Source organism: Medicago truncatula, chromosome 6 (genome assembly GCF_003473485.1).
Source record: "Medicago truncatula cultivar Jemalong A17 chromosome 6, MtrunA17r5.0-ANR, whole genome shotgun sequence".
NCBI lineage: Eukaryota > Viridiplantae > Streptophyta > Magnoliopsida > Fabales > Fabaceae > Medicago > Medicago truncatula.
The window spans coordinates 70472-80868 of record NC_053047.1 but is presented as its reverse complement, the minus strand read 5'-3'; the positions used below and the strand labels follow the sequence as shown (position 1 = coordinate 80868).

Sequence of the window (10397 nt, the reverse complement as noted above, 5' to 3'; positions counted from 1 at the left end):
GTACATCCGCAAAGGGAAAGTAATATGTTGCATTTCTTCAAAATAATATGGTGCTGAAAATGAAATGTTGGTTTCGGTTTTACGATTTTCTGGCAATGAAGTGGTTGGTTGACATTGAAGGTGAGGTTAGATTAGAATACCAAAAACATATTTTTATTTTTAAAGTCAAAATGCACAAGTCAGCAAAGGTGGTCGTTAAAGTACTCTCATACGAAAGGAATAATGGGGTAAGGTAGAATATTTTTCTCCAAAAGAAAGGAATTGTAACAAACTTTCTCATAGAGCGCAAGAGAAATGAATGAGATCATAGAACAATAACAATTCAATTAACTTTCTCCTCTTCTTCTCTCAGCATTCTTGCAGTTTCCAATTGTTCTCTGTATCGGATTTCATTCAAAACTTGATAAAATATTGATATTCACACTATTATGAAAATATTCACTTGAGGAGGCATATTGCAATTATCGGTACACCACATTTTAGTATGGTGCACCTTTTTGTGGCCACAAGATAACATTCCAGAATATAACAAACATTACTAAGTACTGAATATGCTTGTTTTACATCTCATACCACCAAAGCATCAAACTAATTTAATGATAAATCTACCTATATTTTGATACACCATTTTAATATCAGATTTGAAATGGAAAAAGTTTCACAAGCCACTCCTATTCTATTCTCATGACTAAATCTATTATTTCTAATGTCAGTCACAACAAAACACAGTTGAATCTCAAGGCTTCTGGCTCCATATGGTACGAGAAATCCTATCGGGCAAGAGGTAACCAAGAACAACTTAAGAGGGTTAAGCAAACCATCTCATCCAAGGGCATATTCTTATCAATGCATATTATTGCTGAACCTCTTTATATCATTTTTTAAACCAAAATCGAGTGTAAGGGATGAACTGCATCCAGTCCCTGTTCATATCTTGAAGTACTTGTAACCATACTCAGGGTTTGTCATCCCCTCTTCCCAATCACCCATGGACCGACCACCAAAAACAATTTGTTGGATACCAAGATATCTGTCATTCAGAGAAAGGTTAATCATTACTTTTGCATAACAAAAACAATAAATGCGAGCTTGGACATATAGTTACATTACATATATTCTTTACATTTTTATTACATGCAGTTCAGTAATTCAAACTTACTCTGAGCTTAAATTAGTAAGGCAGTTGAGAAGCACATCAATGGCAAAATAATCAGCAGTACCCAGGTCCACCCTGCAAGTACGATTTGTTTAAAGCTTAAACGTATTGAACCAACAGGAGTTTTGATTGAAAAATATACCCTACCACGCTTTCATATTCTACTGCAGTCATGTATTTAACTAAATGACATTGTTATTAATTGTTTGTATATTAAATTATTAAGTCTCTACAACTTTAATTATGATTCTGAAGCTTTCAGCTACTAGAAATTGTATAATAAAGAAAACTTCCCTCCTTTTCAATACCTATTTAGCTGGTGACAACCATCGAAGCCTTTTTTCCACTAGGTGAAGTTGAGTATATGGATCAAATAATCCACAATGTTCTGTTGTCAGTCAAGTCTAATGTTTTTTTTTGGAGATAAATCAAGTCTAATGATATCCCATTTAAATATAAATCTTTTTTAATGATATGACCAATAATATTTCTGGTACTCCCTCTACCTCTAACAATTGAACTATTCTCCATCTGGTCTATCCTTCATAGCGTCGTTTCAACTAGTTTTCTCTACTCTCTAAACAATACAAGACAAAACTTTAGCATCCTTTCTATTTTGGGAGCTACCCCATTTTTTCTCTTAATACAATCTTGTTTTTCTTTTGTAAGTAATCACTCACCTATTGTAACACTCTCATCTCTACAACACCGAGCTTGGTTTTATTTCGTGTTCCTGCTAAACATATCCAAGAGACAATGCCACAATACATGCTTTTTTTCGAATGGTATACTCATAATTGACAAGTCAATAAAAGCTATAAAGGGTACTAAATGATTAGGAGCGATTACTTTAAAGAGAAAGTTGGGGTAGCCTCCTATTCAGAAAAGATGGTCAAATCTTGCCCTAGGTAATTTAGACATGTGTGAACTGAGGAGAAGATCTCTAAAAGCCTTGGTAAGAAGAGTAAATCAAATGGAGAATAGTTCCAATAGTTAGAGGAAGAATGAGACCACAAAAAACTATATGCTAAACTAATATAAAGGTTCTAGGTTAAATAGTTCGTCACTAGACATGGTTTATGATATCATTGAATCCATGTTGTCAGTTCCTCCTAGAGTGAAAAGGCATTTTATTGTGGTTAACGTTGTTGTGGTTAATAATTTAATCTGCATCATTCAATTTTTTCAACCTTTGTCCATTGCAAGGTCATAAAACCATTTATTAAAAAGACTAACAGAGTTTTAGACGATATACCAAACTCGCCCCCAATTATCCTGGAACTCAACATCACTGATATCATGGAAAGATGACGGCATCACTTTGAAACCCTTATCTGAGTCATAGAGAGGATCATAATCCATTGACGAATTTGACATCTGCCATCAATTAAAAAGATACTTCAATTCTCTGTTAAAAGGGAACAGAAATTGAAAGAGAGAGAGAGAGGATAGTAAGCATGTAATGAATGAATGGGGTAAGTAAGTAAGTACCTGCAAGTTTGAAGAATTGTATGCCCCAAGTCGACCCATGACATACCATGCTTGAATAACCTATATAAAAGAATAAGATTTGATGAATGTATTATATAATATAATATAATATAGATTGAAAAGCTATAAAGAAGAGAAAAGACATACACTGCCAATTAGATTAACGTCACGATCAGATGGTGAACCATACAATTCAAACCAGATATATGAATCAAGTGGATTGAAGCTGCGAGGAAATTGAGAAGAGTAAACAACCACCAAGTAGGTCTCTGAGAGTATTAAATTATTAATAATTATGATAATACATACTCTCTAAAGGTGACTTTGGAGGCAACAACAGATCCAGTTTTGGAGCGACGAAAGTCTTTACCCTTTTTTCGAATTCTATCTTCCACCTGGAAGGAAAGAAAGGAATATATTCAGTTTAATAATTGAAAAAAAGGAAGTAGAAAGTAAGAAAGAAGATAACATACTCGTTCCTTCATGAGTTGAGGGTTGCCAATACTATCACCAAGTACAGCACGTAGTTCAGTGTCGTTTTTACAAGCATCTTCAAGGACTCTATCATTATTATGCAACATTCGTTCATTTAATATTTGAATGAAAATGAAAATGGTGCAGCAATAATAGGAAAGGAAAGAAGTTAGTTAGTTACTTAGCCCAAGCAGGGTAATTGTGAACGCGTTCTTGTTCGCGTTGTTGTTTATCTTGTCTAATTTTAAGCAATCTCCGACCTCTAGCGGTGGTTCCTGATCCTTTTATCGATTTATCAATTTCACCACCGTTTGATTTGGATTTGGAGGATTTAGAGACACAAACAAATACACAAGTAGTAGAAGGACTACGCTTCAGCACCGAAGATGAAGATGAAGATGATGAAGAATTCAACCGTGACTGTGGGGGACAGCAGTAGTTGTTGTAGTACCAACATCCACACGCCATGCTACTCATCTCACTTTCTTCTATTCTTTCCTCCTCATTTTTGGATAATATATATTTCTTTCTCTTACTAAAACAACACAGGATAAACTTTTGAGTCAAAATTATGGGTTACATTATTTGTTTTACAACAATTATTTGGTGTAAGCTATATTTTACATGTTTTTACTTATATTCCTTAAAAATATATATATATATATATATATATATATATTGAATGAATTTTAATCTCATATCAAAAATTAGTTCAAAGCATTCTGTTGAATCAAATTTCTATAAGGAATTTGAGCGATTTGAAACTCTACAACTTTAAATACTCACTCACTCTCACACCTAGCAAGAAGATTGAATTCAAATCCAGCATCGTAACCATTAACCTAGCTCAAATGTGATATCAAATGAGTTTATCTCAAACAAGTGATTCGATTTAATTCAATTCTTCAGGTGATTAATTAATTCAAATTAATAATGAATTGTAAGAGAATATCCACGTTCAAATTTTATCTAAAACAATCCTTAGCCATACTATGGTTAACTTCTATTTCAACTTTGGATTTACCAAAATCTCTTTCTTAGAAGCATAAGGATTATCTTCATTGCTTAGAGTTGCCCTTACCAAAATATGATCAATTTATCTACTTGTTGCTCAATAAATAAATATTACCCAAGAGTTTCATCTATTTTAAAGAGATTAATTCTATGGTACACAAGTAAGATAAGTCTTACATCATGTACACATTAATTTATATGTTTAGATTAATAAAATTCATCATTAGATCAAATAAGATATGTCGTGATTTATTGATCCGACAATAAATCACTAAAATAATAATAATTCATCAAGTACTATTATTTTACTTTGCCCACATTAAACAAAGTCTTCCAAAAAGCCTCGTTGCATCACAAAAGCTAAATTAGACAAAGTCTTTTAAAAGAGGCTCCTTGCAGCAATAAAAAACTAAATTTGTTTTTGTTAGAGTACTTTCCCACCCCTACCCGTTTGACATCCTTAATTCAAACCAAACAATCAACCTAAAACATTTAAAATAAGAATAAATAACATATTAAAATTACATGTAACTACATGATATTGTAATGTCAACGTAGATTCAAATTCATCAATTCGTTTTTTAGATCATCAGAATAAAAATTTAAAAGTTATACCTTATTTTTGCTTTATTTTGTTTATTAAATTTCAAAAATACTAAAATTATCCACAAAACTGTCATTTAAAATGCAAGAAATGCAGGTTAATATTGAGAAGTACTCCGCAATATTACAGAAAATACCAAAACCTAGTTCATCAACACCAAAATACACCAAAACCGGCTAATAGCTAAATCCTCCATCATATGGTGGACAAACACAAAAGTTTAACTTCATTGGTAGAAAAGCTGAAACATGACATAACCCTTCCTGCATCTAAGGCCAGCTAATAACACATTGTGAATCACTTCACTATGCAGATCTTTATAACAGAAGCAGCTCCAATACGATGAAGAGCAACAACTGCGTCACCAGGTTTACAAAGCCCCTTTTGCGTTGCTGACTTAAGGGAAGCCTCCAGAATTGCATCTGTAGATTCTGCATCAGTAGCTCTTGCAGATCCTTCTGCCAATATAGGAATCAAGCCTCTGTATATTAAGCTGTGTCTTGCTGGTGCCTCATCACTGCAGGTCCAATCAAATGAGTCTGTGGTCAAAACCGGAACTACCACAGACAAGATTGGAACAGCTGGCCTATACTTAGCAACTAACTTGGCTGTACTCCCACCTCGTGTCAGCACAACAATGAGTTTCGCTCTGGCCTTATTGGCTGTGCGTACAGCAGATGATGCAAGGCTTTCCAATGGACTCATAGGCAATGGAGTAGACCTTATCATCTCTTTGAAGATAGCACCATAGTCAAGGGATGATTCAGCTTCAATACAAATGCGGGCCATGATTTTCACAGCAAGTTCAGGGTAAGCTCCAGCAGCACTTTCACCACTAAGCATGACGCAATCCGTTCCATCAAGAACTGCATTGGCTACATCAGTTGCTTCAGCTCGGGTTGGCCGGGGAGATTTGATCATGGATTCAAGCATCTGAGTAGCAGTCACCACAGGCTTGCCAACAAGATTACACTTATAAATCATCATTTTCTGTGCTAGGAATATCTTCTCAACTGGGATCTCCATTCCAAGATCACCACGTGCCACCATGAATGCATCAGTCTCACGCAGGATCTCATCAAAGTTCATGACTCCCTCCTGATTCTCAACCTTGAAATGAAATTCCACAAAATCATTACTTAAAAACCAATTAATCAGGACTTCTGAATTGGTGTAAGAAACATAAACACACAAGTTAGTACTTGTTCATATTAAACAGACAATCATTAGAAGATATATCAACAAGGACATGCAATTCATTAATGGTGAAGGGGGGAAAATTAACATCACAAACAAATGAAATGGCGATCCTTTATATCATTATTAAAATTGCAGAAGAATTCAATTAAAATTCTACCTTTGACATCAACTGAATATGCTTAGCATGTGGCCCGAGAACCTTGCGGACATTAACAAGATCAGAGCCCTTACGAACAAATGAAAGAGCAATCATATCAATATTGTTAGGGACACCCCATTGGAGAATATCTTCCTTATCCTTGTCAGTAAGAGTGGGAAGATCCACTACAACACCAGGGAGATTGACATTTTTCCTCTCCCCCAACATTGCAGAGTTTTGACAGCGACATCTAACAGTACCGGCTTCTTGATCACAGGACAAAACAGTGAGACTGATTGTTCCATCAGAGCATAGTATGGTATTTCCAGGCTTCAAGTGGACAGGAAGTTTCTTATAACTCATTGATATCATCTCTGGATCTCCCTTGATTTCATAATCAGTAGTTATGGTGATTTCTTGTCCTTCTTTGAGTTGAATAGGTTTTCCATCTTTGAGAAAGCCAGTCCGAATCTCAGGCCCCTGCAAAAACACAGTACAGTACAGTAGAGAGCACATTTACATACATGAAAAAGTTAATAATTTAATTGATTAAGAGAGAAAATCAATTCACCTTGGTGTCGAGCATGACAGCGCAGAGAATACCAGTAGAGTGCATAGCAGACTTGAGATTATCAAGGGTTTCCTGATGATATTGATGAGTACCATGTGAGAAATTGAAACGAGCAACATTCATACCAGCTTTAAGAAGCTTCTCAATCATCTCAACAGATCTGGAAGCAGGACCCAAAGTACAAACAATCTTGGTCTTAGGAACACGACCATCGTTAGGTAGTTGATTCAAGATCCCTTCAATGTCTATGTTCGACATTCTAACTAACTAACTCAGATCAAATCCACCCACCAACCGCTTCTGTAGTTAGCTAGATATTTTCTGCTATTGTAGTAATGCTAAATAAACACAAAACAAGACAAGTGATGAGAATCAAATACTAAGTAACAGTATATCAATAGCAATGACATAGACATAGACATACCTTGCGTTTGGAAAACAGCTTTGTAACTGAGTTGTTTGTTTGAGTAAGGGTTTTTATTTACCCAAACTTGCCACTGGGGAAAAGAATATTCCCTTGTTTTTATGTTCCTGTTTTTTTTATCCTTTCTTACCCCTCTTCCAAGTTCCAATTCCTAAATTTGTCAAAAATCACGCGTAACACGTTGAATATACTTTGGTTGGTTGTTGAATCATGTCTTAAAGTCACCACAACTCACACCTCATTTTTATTCTTACTAAAATATGTTAGTCAATTCATAATAAAATATTGTAATTTATTTTGTTAATTTTTATAAATCCTAAATGAAATTGTGTATGCCTTCCATATTCTAGATGAAACTTGCGTTGATAATTCGACGTTCAATAAAAAAGTAAATAAAGTTTAATTAATAATTATTTCATTTAAAGATCGAACTCAATTATTTTAAGCAATTCATCATTGATTGTATTTTTTAACCACTTTTTTTTTGTTACTACTCGTAAACTACTTGCTCAATTAGTTGGTTAAATCTATAATTACTACCTATTTATAAATTTTGTATCGGACTATAGATTTAAAAGACACAATATTTTAGAAGAAAAATAAAAGTATTGTAAATTTGAATGGTCTTACCCTTTATCGGGTGATGATGATTGATGACCCTTTACATAGTAAAAAGTTGTCATTGATATTTGGTAAAAAATGATTTCTTTTTGAGTCTGGTTTCAATTTACCAATAACGGGATGTCTAACACTGTGGGTTGAATGCCCCCACCGATTTGGACTCTAGAGACTCCCATCCCACGTCTTCTTCCATGGTGTACGCCCCACTGTTTTGCAGGTGACTCTTAAGAATGGTATTTTTTTTGAACAAGCTCTTAAGAATGGTATTAATCTATTTTAACTAAGATTTACTGCTGTAGATATTTGTTGTGTCATGGCTAGTAGTTGGTCACGCAAATTAGTAATTTTTTTCTTTTTCTTTTAGGGAACAAATTAGTAAACTTGTACTTTTTAATGATAAGTGCATGTAATGCGCATTAGAAAATATTGTTGTGAGTACCATTATTCATATTATCATCTAATGAACATTATTCATTCCTATTATTTAATGTCAACTTAATCACGTAAATACCATTCAGGCATTCCTGATTTTTTTCATATGTAAAAGTCATTGATCGAATATGTTTGACGACTTATGATATAAAACTTCTTATTATAAATAACTTAAAGATTAAGCCGGCCCTAGTTTTTTAGTAGGAGAAACTCCAACTTCTCTCTAAACTTTCTTTCTCCTTCGTTCATCGAGGAGGGATGGTTTTAGGTAATTTTTGACCTAGAATCACCCCCTCTACATCTTTTTCCCCTTTTCTTTTAATCTAAATAAGTGGTTTTCACATCTATCAAGTTTTTCCTTTTGTGTTTTTTGTGATTTCGTCGTCTAAGTGTGGTGTTGTGTTATTCACCGTCTTGTGCGGCGTTTGATTTCGCGTTTTGTCGTGGTGTTTGTTCAGTTCCTAATGAAAGATCTACATCAGTCAATTACAAATTCAACCAACGATTTGTACGTTAACGTTGCAGATCCGGAAACATGGGTATTTCGGCGACTTAAGTTTTATCATATTATTTATAGGCATTTTGCCGTTGTATGCTATTAACTTGGGTGCTGTGAGTTTGTTCGCAGATTCACCCTTTACGTTTTTAGCAATGTTTGTATCTGATATACTCTATCGATTTGAATGAATGAATACCGTTTTATTTTTGTCAATTTTTTTTTTTTTAAGATTAGGGGCGGACCTGAACTCACAATATAAATGAGGCAATTTGTTTTGTCAAATTATTAAATCATGACTAAATCATCAAATTGGTCCCAGTCTTTGTACCAAATTTTCAAATTGGTCTCTGATTTTATTAATAACTCAAAATAGTCTCCGTCTTTGTCATACGTTTTTCAGATTGGTCCCTGACTCTATTAGTTGTTTTGTATTTTCAGTGTTAATTGATCAATGCCTTTTGGATATTATTTAGTGGTTGATGGCCTAATGCCTTTTGAATCTTATTTGGTACATTAATGAGTTAAAATACAAAACAATTAACAGAGTGAGGGACCAATCTGAGAAATGTTTGATAAAAACAGGGACCATTTTAAGTTATTAATATAGTCAGGGACCAATTTGAGAATTTGGTACAAAGACATGGACCAATTTGGTGATTTACTCATTAAATCATACTAAATTTAATAAGAAATTATATTAAAAATAGTTGAAGCAACCAAAATTACAAAGAAAATTATCTATTTTTTATTTGTTGAAAACGAACTAAAATTATATTATTACTAATTGTTCTAAGAACATCTATGTCTATATAGGTTACAAGAGATGAATCAAATGCTCTAGCAGCATACCGTGTATACGGACCGGTGAGCGCATTGGACTCTTTTTTTGGAAGCAAGTCGCCGTTGTGTAGAAATTATAAAAAAAAAAGATCTACGTATTGATATATGAATAAAAATATAGACATATGACATGTGTATAAATTACAAAAATAAAATAAAATATATCTCCATATTAATATATGAGTAAAAATATAAACACATGTATAAACATAAAAAAAAAAATAGATGTATGTATTAATATATGAATAAAATTATACAATGAACCGATAAAAAAAATATTGACTTAGGTTGGTGTGGCACTTACCACACCATGTCATGTTCAGGTCTGCCGCTGTTTAAGAGTTTTATAGGTTGAAAGCATGTTGGATGGAAAATATGATGAACTCACGCTCTACAACTCATAATCATATGATTTTAAATTGAGGTGAAAACACACGTTCTTGAACACATGTTTGAATATTGAAACACCGAAAACACTGTGTAAAAACATGAGACATTAGTGTAGCTTATTGAATTTAAAACTGTAATTTTGTAAATTTTTAATTTAAGGTTTGATGTAAAACGAAACTAGGATTAACAATCAACAACGACGCCCTATATTAGAAAGGCGCCACAAAACGAAACTAGGATTAACAATCAACAACGACGCCCTATATTAGAAAGGCGCCACAATCCAAGGATAGATTCAACCTTCATTCCTTAATGTATTCGATTTGGAGTCTCTTGTGCCTTTCTAACCCTTCTTATTGCCATTGAAATTTCAAGACATTCCCTAATCATTCTTCCTTTGTCTTCATCAACTTATTTAAGAAGTCAAAATCCCTTAAAACTTGAAAAGAATATTTTTATTGAGCTAACATTTAAAATCCCTAATCATTAAAAGTGTGTTAGAAGAGTTGGCACCATAAATCTGAATTCGATTCCTTAAGTCG

The 10397-nt window shown here is 33.6% G+C and overlaps 2 protein-coding genes across 2 annotated transcripts; both read right to left on the bottom strand.

Moving 5' to 3' along the window:
- Positions 1–453: 453 nt before the first annotated feature.
- LOC25495080 (uncharacterized) lies at positions 454–3662 on the bottom strand. Its single transcript, XM_013595239.3, has 8 exons — positions 3303–3662; positions 3121–3208; positions 2957–3042; positions 2795–2873; positions 2648–2707; positions 2412–2533; positions 1160–1231; positions 454–1030 (listed from the first exon to the last, which is right to left on the bottom strand). Exons 1-8 carry the CDS (start codon positions 3596–3598, stop codon positions 928–930), a joined length of 906 nt encoding a protein of 301 aa, XP_013450693.1. The 5' UTR covers positions 3599–3662; the 3' UTR covers positions 454–927.
- A 1147-nt stretch (positions 3663–4809) lies between these two features.
- Positions 4810–7224, bottom strand: LOC25495079 (pyruvate kinase, cytosolic isozyme). The gene is made up of 4 exons (XM_013595237.3): positions 7074–7224; positions 6650–6987; positions 6097–6558; positions 4810–5849 (listed from the first exon to the last, which is right to left on the bottom strand). Exons 2-4 carry the CDS (start codon positions 6905–6907, stop codon positions 5037–5039), a joined length of 1533 nt encoding a protein of 510 aa, XP_013450691.1. The 5' UTR covers positions 6908–6987; positions 7074–7224; the 3' UTR covers positions 4810–5036.
- Positions 7225–10397: the final 3173 nt, after the last annotated feature.

Coding starts and splice junctions, on each gene's coding strand:
- LOC25495079 (XM_013595237.3), bottom strand. CDS start 6,907: ATGTCGAACATAGACATTGAAGGGATCTTGAATCAACTACCTAACGAT. Junction 6,559..6,649: donor CTGTCATGCTCGACACCAAG/GTGAATTGATTT, acceptor GTGTTTTTGCAG/GGGCCTGAGATTCGGACTGG. Junction 5,850..6,096: donor ATATTCAGTTGATGTCAAAG/GTAGAATTTTAA, acceptor TTTCATTTCAAG/GTTGAGAATCAGGAGGGAGT.
- LOC25495080 (XM_013595239.3), bottom strand. CDS start 3,598: ATGAGTAGCATGGCGTGTGGATGTTGGTACTACAACAACTACTGCTGT. Junction 3,209..3,302: donor AATTACCCTGCTTGGGCTAA/GTAACTAACTAA, acceptor TAATAATGATAG/AGTCCTTGAAGATGCTTGTA. Junction 3,043..3,120: donor CTCAACTCATGAAGGAACGA/GTATGTTATCTT, acceptor CTTTCCTTCCAG/GTGGAAGATAGAATTCGAAA.